Source organism: Akebia trifoliata, chromosome 9, assembly GCF_017979445.1.
Source record: "Akebia trifoliata isolate Shusen 1 chromosome 9, ASM1797944v1, whole genome shotgun sequence".
Lineage (NCBI taxonomy): Eukaryota > Viridiplantae > Streptophyta > Magnoliopsida > Ranunculales > Lardizabalaceae > Akebia > Akebia trifoliata.
Window position 1 is genome coordinate 25,860,005 of NC_141383.1, and position 13,887 is coordinate 25,873,891.

Sequence of the window (13,887 nt, forward strand, 5' to 3'; positions counted from 1 at the left end):
AAAATGTTTCCTTTATGAAATATTTTCTAGTTCTACTTGGGTCATATTTGTACAATCGCATTGGGGGAATAATAATGATAGCATGAAAATTATAAAAATTCGGATAACCACTATATGTATGATACCTACCAATTGTTCTCTGATACTCAATTCAAGCCTCTTACATAAAATTGAAAAATTAGTCTTGCAAATTAACAAAAGCTATTGAATTTATCTTTCACAGGTTCTTAAGGCTGTTATATCTATGTCCCTTCATCAAGAGATTTGGCCCTTATTTAAAGATTTCTTATGCTTATTATAAGAGACTGATAAATGTTACTAATATAGAATTCTTTTCTATTTGGCCTATGATTAGCTTTCAGGATCTGACTTAATTCGTTTTGATTTAAGTTTGGGATTTCTTACACTTTTCAAGTAAATCTTCTGTCATCCTATATTGTAGTAAGAATCGTCTGGATCCCATCTAATTGTATGCTCCAATGAAAATTATTGTGTTAATTGATCTTAGGAGTTTGGTGAAAAATATACTAGATGTAATCTCCATGGGCTGATAAACACGATTTCTTTCCTCTTTGCGAACAACACTTGGGCTCGAGAGATAAAGTATATATTCTAATAGGACCACACCATTTGAAAAATCACATGGAAGATGAATAACATCATGAAAATAAAGAAGTGGTTAAATATCTTTTAAGAAATTATTGTCAATAAATAAATATTGAGAATCTATGAAGAGAATTAAATTAAAATAAAATAAAATAAAAAGTTATTTATGGGAGACCTCATTGTTTGTGGCTCTAAAAAAATCTAAATGTAATAGATAAGGTAGCTATTAGATTATATTTTTCTCCAAAAATATTAAGTACATAGGTACGGGCATCCTCTCTCGGGCTAAGGGGGTAAAAACAAAAAAATAAATAAAATTTGAGAGATTTTATTATAAAAAATTTGAGATGAAAAGAGTAAAAGATGAAAAATAATAAAGTAGATTAAAAGGATAAAAGAGGAAATATAGTAAATCAGGAAAGGTGAAGAATAAATGACATAAAGTGAGTCTCAAAAAACTATAACTTGATGGAATGAGTATTATTAAAAAAAAATTGAAATTAAAAGGGTAAGAGATGAAAAATAATGAAGTGAATTAAAGAGATAAAAAAAAAATAGTAAAGTTAGAGGAGGGGGCATCCTCTTTTAAGTTAAGGGGGTAAAAGTGGAAAAAATTAAAATTTGAGAGATATTATTAAAAAAATTGATATTAAAGGGGTAAAGATGAAAAATAATAAAGTTGATTAAAAGGGATAAAGATAAAATATAGTAAAATTAGATAATGTGAAGAATAAAAGAAATAAAGTGGATCTCATAACACTATAACTTGATGAGAGGTTTAACTTACAAAAATGTAAATAATGGTTGTAGTTGATTGGACGTTTGTATCACACACAACTGTTCCAACTCAATTGCATTTTATAATAAAGATTTACTTTTTTTATTCTAGCCAAATCAATTAGAATACAAGGTACCTCTAACCTTAATATTGGCTAGAGAGTATAAATATTAGGATTTGTATAACTTCCAACTACATTTAAGGTAGAGCAACTCCGACTCACACAGGCTCATGGTAGGCATCCCTTCCTAATTGCCATTTTTTCAAAGTCAAAGCTTCAAGGAGGAACTCCAATGCACTCAGACTCTAGCTCTTAACTTTAAATTTTTGTGGAGAGAGAAAAAATGGGAGTGGCAAAAGAAAAGAGTGACTTTCTCTCTCTCTCTCTCTCTCTCTCTCTCTCTCTCTCTCTCTCTCTATATATATATATATATATATATATATATATATATATATATATATATATATATATATATATACTTATTGGTGGGGGAAAAGCTATGGCAGTTGTGAGCCAATTTACTATAGCTGAATTTTGTGAAAACCTAAAAAAATTATTAAAATATCTCTAAAAAGCGATTTTGGCTCCTATCTTTGGAGTGCAAATCCCTTGAATAGGTATAGTTGCTCTCTATAATAAAACATCTACCAATTACGCCTATTTGCATTGGAGTTGCTCTAAAATTGTAAGAAAAACATATATATATATATATATATATATATATATATGGGAAATGTTCAGCACCCTAAGTTTTACCACACACTTTAACAAACGTTTTTTGTCCTACATGGGTTAGAAGTTTTGGAATGGGCTGATTTTTGGTGAGGATGATCTCTATAATTAGAAGATCATCCTCCCCAAAAATCAGCCCATTCTGAAATGTTTAGCCCCATGTTTACACGTTGAAAAATTGTGGACCGTCCATTTTTTGCAAATCATTTTTGATGGGGTTAGAAGTTTTGGAATGAGCTGATTTTTGGTGAGGATGATCTCCTCACCATAGAGATCATCCTCACCAAAAATCAGCCGATTCCAAAACTTCTAACCCATGTAAGAAAAAACACGTTTGTTAAAGTGTGTGGTAAAGCTTAGGGTGCTGAACGGGACCCTATATATATATATATATATATATATATATATATATGGGTCCCGTTCGACACCCAACCATTTACCCAACAATTTGCCCAACCATTTTTGTCTTTCATGGGTTAGAAGTTTTGGAATTGGCTGATTTTTGGTGAAAATGATCTTCTAGATGTTGAGATTATCCTCACCAAAAATCAGTCCATTCCTAAACTTCTAACCCATGTAAGACAAAAATGGTTAGGCAAATGATTGGGTAAATGGTTAAGATCATCATCACCAAAAATCAGCCCATTCCAAAACTTCTAACCCATGTAAGACAAAAATGGTTGGGTGCTGAACATTTCCCTATATATATATATATATATATATATATATATATATATATATATATATATATAGGATCGGGTTCCTGCAACACACATTGCGACACACATATAGACAACGTGTTTGTCTTATATGGGCAAAAATGTTTGGAATGAGCTGATTTTTTATGAGGATGATCTCTGTGATGAGGGGATCATCCTGGAAAAAAATCATCCCATTCCAAAACTTGTAACCCCATCAAAATTGATTTACAAAAATTGGACGGTCTATAATTTTTCAATAAAAATTGGACGGTCTAGAAGTTTTGGAATGAGCTGATTTTTGGCAAGGATGATCTCCTCACCACAGAGATCATCCTCACAAAAAATCAGCCCATTCCAAACATTTTTGCCCATATAAGACAAAACACGTTGTCTATATGTGTGTTGAAATGGTTGTCGTTTGAACCTAATCCATATATATATATATATATATATATATATATATATATAGAGTCCCGTTCAGCAACAAACATTTTGGCAAAACATTTTTCAAAACATGGGATAGAATTTTTGGAATGGGCTGATTTTTGGTGAGGATGATCTCTACGGTGAGGAGATCATCCTCACCAAAAATCAGCTCATTCCAAAACTTCTAACCCCATGTTTACAAGTCGAAAAATCATGGACCATCCAGTTTTTGTAAACCATTTTTTATGGGGTTAGAAGTTTTGAATTGGGCTGATTTTTGGTGATGATGATCTCCTCACTATAGAGATCATCCTCACAAAAAATCAGCCCATTCCAAAACTTCTAACCCATGTTTTGAAAAATGTTTTGCCAAAATGTTTGTTGCTGAACATTTCCCATACATATATATATATATATAAGGTCAGGATCATGGGCCATATGAAAAAACATATGTAAAAACAATGCAACATTAATAAATTTTCAAAATATAGATTAGAAGTTTCGGATTGAGCTGATTTTTTGTGAGGATGATCTCTATGATGGGAAGATCGTCCGGAAAAAAAATCAGTCCAATCTGAAACTTCTAACCCCATTAAAAGTGATTTAGAATGTGGATCGTCGATTTTTTACCAATTTTTATCAATAATTTGTAAATCACTTTTGATGGATTTAGAAGTTTCAGATTAAGCTTATTTTTTGTGAGGATGATCTTCTCATCGTAGTGACCATCCTCGCAAAAAATCAGCTCAATCCAAAACCTCTAACCCATATTTTGAAAAATCATTGTTTTTACATATGTCCTTTGAACCGCCCCATATATATATATATATATAAGGGCCATATGAGAAAACATATGTAAAAACAATGTAACATTAATAAATTTTCAAAATATGGGTTAGAAATTTCGGATTGAGCTGATTTTTTGTGAGGATGATCTCTATGATGGGAAGATCATCCGGAAAAAAAAAAATCAGTCAAATCTGAAACTTATAACCCCATTAAAAGTGATTTAGAATGTGGACCGTTGATTTTTTACCAATTTTTGTCACTAATTTGTAAATCACTTTTGATGGATTTAGAAGTTTCTGATTAAGCTGATTTTTTGTGATGATGATCTTCTCATCATAGTGACCATCTTTGCAAAAAATCAGCTCAATCCGAAACCTCTAACCCATATTTTGAAAAATCATTGTTTTTTCATATGTTTTTACATATGGCCCTTGAACCACCCCCATATATATATATATATATATATATAAGGTCCCGTTCGGCACCCTAAGTTTTACCACACAGTTTAACAAACGCGTTTTGTCTTACATGGGTTAGAAGTTTCGGAATGAGCTGATTTTTGGTGAGGATGATCTCTATGGTGAGGAGATCATCCTCACCAAAAATCAGTTCATTCCAAAACTTCTAACCCCATCAAAATTGATTTACAAAAAATGGACGGTCCACGATTTTTCAACGTGTAAACATGGGGCTAAACATTTCGGAATGGGCTGATTTTTGGGGAGGATGATCTTCTAATCATAGAGATCATCCTCACCAAAAATCAGCTCATTCCAAAACTTCTAACCCATGTAGGACAAAAAACATTTGTTAAAGTGTGTGGTAAAACTTAGGGTGCTGAACATTTCCCATATATATATATATATATATATATATATATATATATATATACATACATACATATAGACTTTTCAAGGATATTTTGCTTAAAAGTTTCCTAAGAATATCTTTTCACAACTATGCACACATTGTGCTCGTGAATGAAAGAACCTTTGATATTTGTTACACTAATGCTGGAGTGACCCAAACGGGACTACAAGGGTGACACAAATGACATGGTGGTGTGCACATAATTGGAGATGGGTTTTACTCGCATCTTGTGAAAAAGCATCTATGGTTATGTGCGGGCCACCTCATCATTGTGTCACCCCATGTCCCCCTTTGTGTCACCTCAGCATGACTCTATTTGTTAACACGTCACACTTGACACAGTCAATCCATGTCCTTTTACTACGTTTTTTTCCTGGAAAGTTAGGCATTGTTGCTACCAAAATAAATTACAACCTATAGTGTAGTTGAACGTGGCCACTCACATCCTCCACTTAAAACCTATGAGACCGCTAAGAAGTTTTGGTACCATGTCACCTTCACCTGGTACATACTTTTCAGCATCCTTACCCACTAGTGTTTCTCCTCCACATACTTCGGGACCAACAAAGCAAATAAAGTTGATTGATTTGTTATGTGTATGTATGTGTGTGTGAGTGGATCATTCAGGAGCTTCGCTAAATAAAATCTCATTGGTTGGGATCATTATTGCATTTCTTTTTAGATGCGTTGCCCCCAAAATGTTAAAAAGTGATTTAGATGTACCCCTTTGAATAATTGAGATACCCATATTTTAAAACTGATGAAATATCACTTGATCTTGTTCTACTTTGAAAGACTGATGAAATCTGATACAAACAACATCATTTTCAACCTCTAAAAAAATGATTTTTCTCCCTAAAATAAGTCTTCTTTTATCTATTTTTTACTCGTCTTCAACCTTAAGATTTTATCTGACTTCAACTTTCAAACATGGAGGAGAGCAAGATAGGATTTTTGAGAAGTACAAGATGACGGGTTTTAGGCTAAAATAATCCTAGGGTTTCCTAAAAAGATCCCCGAGGGTTAAAAGAATTTACCCCAGAGATTCAAGAGGTTGAGTGTGATGGTATTGAGGTCATTTTATGTTATTCTCCCTGTGTAGATCGAGATCAGAGAGCATACATCATCAACTAGATATGCTAGGGATATCTCAAATATTTAAGCAAAACATGGAGGGATATGTTTGACTCACTGAATATCAAATGACTTGGACCATTATTTAAAAGAAAAAACATATTTCCTGTGAAAATCTAATATTAGATTTATTCTCTTGATTACTTCGATTAATTTAATACAATACCCTAAAGAGGGTTTATATAGAAAACATAACAAATCCTAATCTAATCAAATCGAATCTCAATGTAATCATATCTACAATCTTAATCTGATAATAGATTTATCATAATCTCTATAGAAATGATTTGGTGCATATCAATGCATCTTATTACATCGCTTCTTATTCAATACGCTAATATTTCCTCCTTTTGTGGTCTAGTTGTAAGACTTCATTTTTGTTTTTTATTATTATTATTATTATTATTATTTTGTGTGTGTTATATACATGATCAATAGTTAATATGTGAAAGTAGATTTTAAACCCAGGTCATGGTATCAACACTAGTAGGTTTTTACCAACTTAGCAAGTTGGCATCTTTCAGTACCATCACTGATCATACATAAAATGTCATTTTGTGATAATTCATGTGGTACATACTTGACAGATAGGTGGATCGTCACTTATATGGAAAGTTATCATGTACTAGGGGCAACATTTGAAATTAATTTTATAAGGCCAATATTTGGGCACTAAAATTGGTCTCCAATGCTGCCTTACAACTAATTCCACAGTAGACACCATGTGTACCATGACACCAGGGTCGTGACACAAGGTCATCCACACATTCCTGGTCCTATCTACATTTGTTCTTGTAATTGGGCAAATGTCCCATCCTCACAAAGTCACATCCATCCAATAGACTCAAGATTCTCAGGATGGATGGATTTGGGGATAAGTTATGAGGGCCTGCCTCTTCACTTGTAGTGATCGACGTCTCGATCAATCTCAAGTATGAGGATCAGGAAAGTTGAAGCGCTTATCCAGGCATGACCCTTCTTTCGGACCACAGCATTTTCAAATCACGGCTTTGGACCTCAGGAAGAAGTCAAAAATATATGCATTCTCTTTGGAGTGTTGCAAGTTGAATAGAGAATTGAGGTCCCTTCTTTGCATCCCATTACACATGTAGTACAGCGCAAAAGCTTCGGACTACGAAGACTTGATAGGAATAGAGGAGACTAGACTACAAGAGATACATTTTCTATGTATCAAATAAATAAATAATGGTTGAATTAAAGAATATTAGTTATATATCATTTATGTTTTTTCCAATGGCAATTACTTTTATGCTATTTTCTAAAAGTGGTAAGACATTTTGAGATCAAACCTCATGGATTAGCTGAGTGTTTGTTTTGAGGGAGATCTATAATAATTGGTTTTCAGTTTTTTTTTTTTTTTTTTTTTTTTTTTTTTGAGGATGGTGAACAACTCATTTTATCCTCTCCTTTATTGTAAGACTCTCATAATTGAGAACCCCTAATTACTATTTAGCTATATGGAAAATATAAATTTTTTTAATCAAAACGATGCTTCAAACCTTAGTTCATTCTCCATTCCATTTTCAAATAGATGTGTCTTTTGAGACTATTTGTCTATATAAATTAGTCAATTTGACCAAGCATAGCAGATTAGAAAAAATAAAAGAGGCATTTTTGTTTCATAGATTTTATATGATAGCAAAGTTAGCGCAAACATTGAGGGAACGAATAATTTTTAACTAAAGCTGAGTAATATTACATCTTAAAGGAAAATTCATTAGAAACCTAATTGCATGCATATTCGTTTTCAAAATGAAGCGTGCATGTCTATTGTTTATAAGACAACGTACTGAACCAAGTGCCTCAGAGTAATTTTCTACTTTTCTCCTAATCTTTTTCTATTATCCCCATATAATCCAACAGATGATTCTTATTTTTTTCCTAGAATGTTGGATTTGATAATAAAGAATATGCTCTATGAGATGTGTTTCTCTGTTGAACGAGATGAATTTTGGCACCACTAAGTTTCTCAGAGCTTAAGAAATTGGATATTTTTGGATGAAATAGTCTTATTGACTTCATGATGAGTTCTCTACAATTACAAAAACGTTTTTCATATTTTTTTTTTTTTTTTGTTTTTTGAAAGGTCAACTTAAGAAAGGAAAACCCCTACAATTACAAAAACGTGATGGGTATTTAATCCCATCTATGCGTGTTACATATGAAAATTATGTTGACCAATCTAAATTAACAGACACCAAGTTGTCCTGTTATGTTAATCACCTCTTCTGACGGATTGATCTAATTGTGTACGGGATTTTTCTCTCCAACAAATAATCATTCTTGAGTGGATGCATACACAAGAACAAAACAAAGAGGAGAGAGAATAGGAATTTTTTTTACAAGATTCTTGCAAATTTGGCAAGTATATCTCTGAGCTCCAAAGAGTCGATTCATTATGATATCAAATATGTATCAAATATGTTAAGTGTTGTGCGGAAGCATAACAAGAGCAAAAAAAAGATTGAAAGAAAACAAACACACAAGAACACGAGATTTTCAAGTTTCGGCAACATCGTCTACGTCCACAAGCGACGATGAAAGATTAATATTGATGAATCACGAAAACAATACAAAATAGGATTTTTCGAAGAATATATATATGAGTCCTAATAATATGACTCGACAAATGGCATACTCAATCAACTCCCTGACATGGACAAGTTCGAGAATCGTAGATCTGTCACAATGTGAAAAAAGCCTATATTTAACAGCCCAAGGAAGTCATATTTCATGAAATTTGACGAACCAAGGCATCAAATTTTTCATTGTCAAGTTATTATTATTATTTTTTTTTTTAATGGATTGAAACCATCAATAAATGGAGAATGTGGGGAATTTGATGGTTCTAAGCCATCAAATTAGGGAACATAAAATTTTTCAACAGTCATGGGCCGTCAAAATTTGTGGGCTTTGGCCTGTCAAAATTTTCAGTTTTCACATAGTGTGTATGCCTCGGGATACACTTGTTTTTTATGAGAAAGTGCAATTAGGCAAACCCCTTCAAGGAAGAGTCGTGATAATTTGACGCTCTTTTTTCAGACACACTATGTACGCCCCTCGTCACAGAACCATAGATCCTTTGCTTCGGGATACATAAGAAAAAGATTGATTTATGGTTATGTAACTGCTAGGTCAAGGAGCGTATGGGGGGTGTCTGAAAAAGAGCCTCAAATTATCATTACTCTTCTGGGAATATTTAGCAACAAGGTATTTACACACGATATATGACGTTGGGATATAGGATTTTATATCCTTCCCTCACAATTAGGACTTTTATGCCCTACAAAATTGTTTTTTTTTTAACCCTGTAAAATTGCTCTCAATTGAATGAAAAATTCATTCTGACATCCAATTACCTAATATGATCTCTATGTGGGTCCTACTACCCCAAGGAAAGGAGCATAAATTTGAAAGAACCAACACTAGAGTGACTTCGCATGACACTGAGCCGATGCCGTGGTATGCATGGAACCATAAAAGCTTTTCAATTGTATCTTGAGGAAAATGATCTATGGTTCTAGCACACCTCCACTTCAGTTCAGTGTCAAATGTAGTGTCGTGGAAAGTCACTTTAGCATTGTTCTTTTTGAAATTATCAAGTAAAACTCGCCAGTCAAAATTGAGTTGGGATTCATATGCACCCAGGGTGGACGATTAAAATCCTCCTCCCACACCTTAACACATGCCACGTAAGTCATAATCCAAGGAATTAATCCGTGGCATGTGTTAAGGTGTGGGAGGAGGATTTTAATCCGTTAATTGTTTCATGGGCTGAAAACAGTGTCTCAGGTAGGTGGGTGTGGGTGTGGGTGTGGGTGTGGGTGTGGGTGGGGGGCGGGGGCGGGGGCGGGGGCGGGGCAGGGGGGTCATTGTCCACCTTCAAGTACTACATTTCTATTTAAATAGAATCTCCACACAAGGAAGGAAGACACACAAACACATAACACTATCCATGATGACTTCATACACAGTTATCTTATTTCTTTCCCTTCTACTTCTATTCATTCTCAAACTAAGGAAAAATGTTGAGAAGAAGAAAGCCAAACTCCCTCCTGGCCCTCCCAAGCTTCCCATCGTTGGGAACTTGCACCAACTCACCAACATGCCTCACCGTTCGCTGTATGAACTCGCTAAACAACATGGACCTCTCATGCACTTGCAACTCGGTCCTGTACCAGCAATTGTGATCTCTTCAGCCAAAATGGCAAGAGAGGTCCTCAAAACTCACGATGCGGACTTTTGTAGTAGACCACCCCTTGTTGGCCCCAAAAGACTTTCATACAATTATAAAGACGTGGCTTTTGCACCCTATGGTGGGTATTGGAGAGAGATCAAGAAGATTTGCATTCAAGAACTCTTTAGTGCTAAAAGAGTGCAATCCTTTGCGTTCATTAGAGAGGAAGAAGTTGCATTGATGATTAACTCGATATCTCAATCTTCTTCTTCTTTTGGTTCTAAATCTATTAATTTAAGCGAACTAGTGCTTTCGCTCGTAAACAACATAGTTTGTAGAATTGCTATTGGTAAGAGGTATCAAGAAGTATGTGTTAGAAGTAGATTTCAAGATATTCTTCTTGAATCACAAATCATGTTAGGTAGCTTTCGTGCTGAGGACTATTTCTCTTCAGTAGGATGGATCATCGACATACTTACCAGAAAACAATCTAGGCTTGAGAAGAACTTCTGGGATTTGGATGCTGTTTACGAAGGAGTCATCGAGGAACATCTCGACCCCATGAGGAAAGTAACAAACCATGAAGACATTGTCGATGTCTTGCTTCGGCTAGAAAAGGATCAAGTTGGTGCAATCCATCTCACAAAAGACCACATCAAGGCAGTTCTTATGGTATCCACTCTTCTTCTATTCTTTTCTTTATCTGCAAATATGATTAATCCAGCCAGAGGTCTTCTATTATTTGGGCAAAATAGCTTAACTAAGGTTACGTGTTCCAAATTTCGATTTCTTCATCTATAAATTTGTAGGGGGTATGTCCATGAAACTTTGTATACTACATCTCTTTTGATACACCTATTTTGCTTGCTTAGCAAAAAAAAAAAAAATGAGGTCTTATATATAATACATTGTCTTTGATATTTTGTTTGTAGGATATCTTCGTTGCAGGAACCGATCCAAGCGCGGCAGCCTTAGTATGGGGAATGACAGAACTTATCAAGAATCCAAGAGTGATGAAGAAAGTGCAAGATGAAGTAAGGAGTTCGATTTTAAAGAAAGAAAAGGTGGAAGAGAGAAATCTTCATCAACTTCCTTATCTCAAGTCAGTAGTCAAGGAGATTCTAAGACTACACCCGCCAGGTCCTTTACTTGCCACACGAGAAACTATATCTAACTGTAGGATCAACGAGTACGATATATACCCCAAGACAAGGGTGATAGTTAGTCCATTTGCAATAGGGAGAGATCCCGAAGCTTGGAAAGATCCCGATGAGTTCTACCCAGAGAGGTTCATGGGTACCGAGATCGATTTCAAAGGATCGCATTTTCAGTTGGTACCGTTCGGAGGAGGCCGAAGGGGTTGCCCTGGGATGCATCTTGGATCTGCAATCGTGGAGCTTGCATTAGCAAATCTTCTCTATTGTTTTAATTGGGAATTGCCAGAAGGGGTGAAGAAGGAAGACCTTGACATGGAGGAGGCACCAGGGCTCAGTACTCATAAGAAAATTGAACTTAACCTTGTGCCTAGACCTACCAACTTGGAGATTAATTAAATGTTTTATATATTTGTTTTTTCGTATTGTAAGGTTGAAGATTTAAGAAATTTGGTGATAAACCAATTTCTTTATGCATTTGTATTTCCTCTATATATAACGTTTTAATCTACTTGTGTGTTAGAAATATTTTCCTCACAAGTTTCAAAGTCTACTTAATTTAGTACTCCACTTGCTCCAAATTTGATTAGATAATAATCAGCTAAAAAATGAGATTATTCTAACATTTATAAGTACACAATTTACTTAAAATAATGGTTTATATTAACAATGTAGATTTTTATAATTTGATGTTAAAATCTGTGGAATTTATTTTATTTATTTATCAGATGGGACTATTCCCATGGGCGCATCGCCCTCTTAGAAAATCCTACCTGTAATTAGTTGAGTCAAGGGTCAGCATGACCTTGAAAGGTGGCTCCAAGAAATTCATAGTTTCATACCTCAATGGCTTGTGAAGTAAACGGCTTGCCACTAGGCCAACCCCTGGGGGTTAAAATTTGTGGATAATTTCTGGCCTATGCATTAAAAGTACGATCGATTATCTCCTTCCAATCACTGTATATTTTAGTACAGTAATGAATTGCTTGCTTAGCACAACGATGGGTCCCATTCAGCATCCGACAATTTTGCGAATGCGTTATGTCCTATATGGGTTAAAAGTTTCGGAATGAGCTAATTTTTTGTGAGGATGATCTCATGATCTCTACGATGAAGAAATCAACCTCACCAAAAATCAACCCATTCCGAAACTTCTAACCATATCAAAAGTAATTTACAAAGAAATAGATGGTCTACAAATCTTCAACTTGTAAAATGGGATTCAAAGTTTTGGAGTGGGCTGATTTTTTGTGAGGATGATCTCCTCACCTTTAGTATCATCTTCAAAAACAAAACAAAAATCAGCTCATTCCGTAACTTCTAACTCCATCAAAAGTGATTTACAAGTTAAAGATAAAATTTGACGGTCCACAATTGTTCAACTTGTAAATTGGGGTTAAAAGTTTTGGAATTGGCTGATTTTTGTGAGGATGATCTTTAACACTATAGAGATTATCCTCACAAAAAATCAACTTATTCCGAGACTTCTAACCCATATAGGATAAATTTTGACTCCCAACATTGACTCCCTAATGTTGGCTGCCAAGCATTTCTCCATGTGTATCATGCAAATGCGTGGGATCCAGATGGGTCCTCATAAGATGCGGGCATGGTTGTGTTACGTGTTTTCTTCCCTTTCACAATTTTGGAAAGAATTAATTAATGGTCACTTGTAACCTAATTACTAAATCTCCTAGAAATATTTTTTGAAGTACTGTCTGGAGTAGGTAGATAATTATTGTGCGTTTGGATGCAGATTCTAAGAAATACGGTCAAAAGTATTTCTGATAGAATTTTGTGTTTGGGAAAAATTATTAATTCTATTAAAATGACCAAAATGCCCTTATAAGTATCAACTACTACTTTTAACATTATAATTCAACAAATTATGTTCCAAAAGAAATAAAAGTACTTACTGTTTTTATCCATAAAAACTAATATAAACACCCAACAACTATAAACAAATAAAAGAGATTGTAAGCAAATATATATAACTACTAAAAATATAATGAAGCTTTCACCACATCAATGGATAGTAAAATTGTGTATAATTGTTCACATCAATCTTATAAGAAGAAACTTTCAACTATGATTAGAACCCTTATGAATACATTATTGAGTGAACAATTGGGGGAACTAGAAATCTAAATCCAAATTCAAATGCTACACTAAGAGGCTCCCACCAAATCAATGGATAGTAATATAATATTATTCAATTGCATTTTTTAAGGTATGCTTGTACTTTTCAAAATTAACAAGGGACATACTTGTCCCAAATGCTACAACAAAAGGCTACCACCACATCAATGGATATTAATATAATATAATTGCAATTGCCTCTTTAAGGGTATGCTTGTAATTTTAAAATTTTATGAGGGACATACTTGTCTCAATCCAGTCATTTTGATAGTATTTTGTGACCCCGCGCAAGAATAGTTTAAAGAAGTAGCACCATTGGTACTTCATGAAAAAGTACTAAAATGACTCTATAGTAAAGT

The 13,887-nt window shown here is 34.2% G+C and overlaps 1 protein-coding gene across 1 annotated transcript; it reads left to right on the forward strand.

The window, feature by feature from the left end:
- The first annotated feature begins 9,974 nt into the window (after positions 1-9,974).
- LOC147395037 (cytochrome P450 71A9-like) lies at positions 9,975-11,929 on the forward strand. Its single transcript, XM_086454580.1, has 2 exons — positions 9,975-10,907; positions 11,168-11,929. Exons 1-2 carry the CDS (start codon positions 10,014-10,016, stop codon positions 11,786-11,788), a joined length of 1,515 nt encoding a protein of 504 aa, XP_086310706.1. The 5' UTR covers positions 9,975-10,013; the 3' UTR covers positions 11,789-11,929.
- Positions 11,930-13,887: the final 1,958 nt, after the last annotated feature.

Bases quoted from the DNA above. Each gene is read 5' to 3' on its own strand.
- LOC147395037 (XM_086454580.1), top strand. From the start codon at position 10,014: ATGATGACTTCATACACAGTTATCTTATTTCTTTCCCTTCTACTTCTA. The intron at 10,908-11,167 runs GTATCCACTCTT...TTTTGTTTGTAG, and splicing joins ACATCAAGGCAGTTCTTATG to GATATCTTCGTTGCAGGAAC.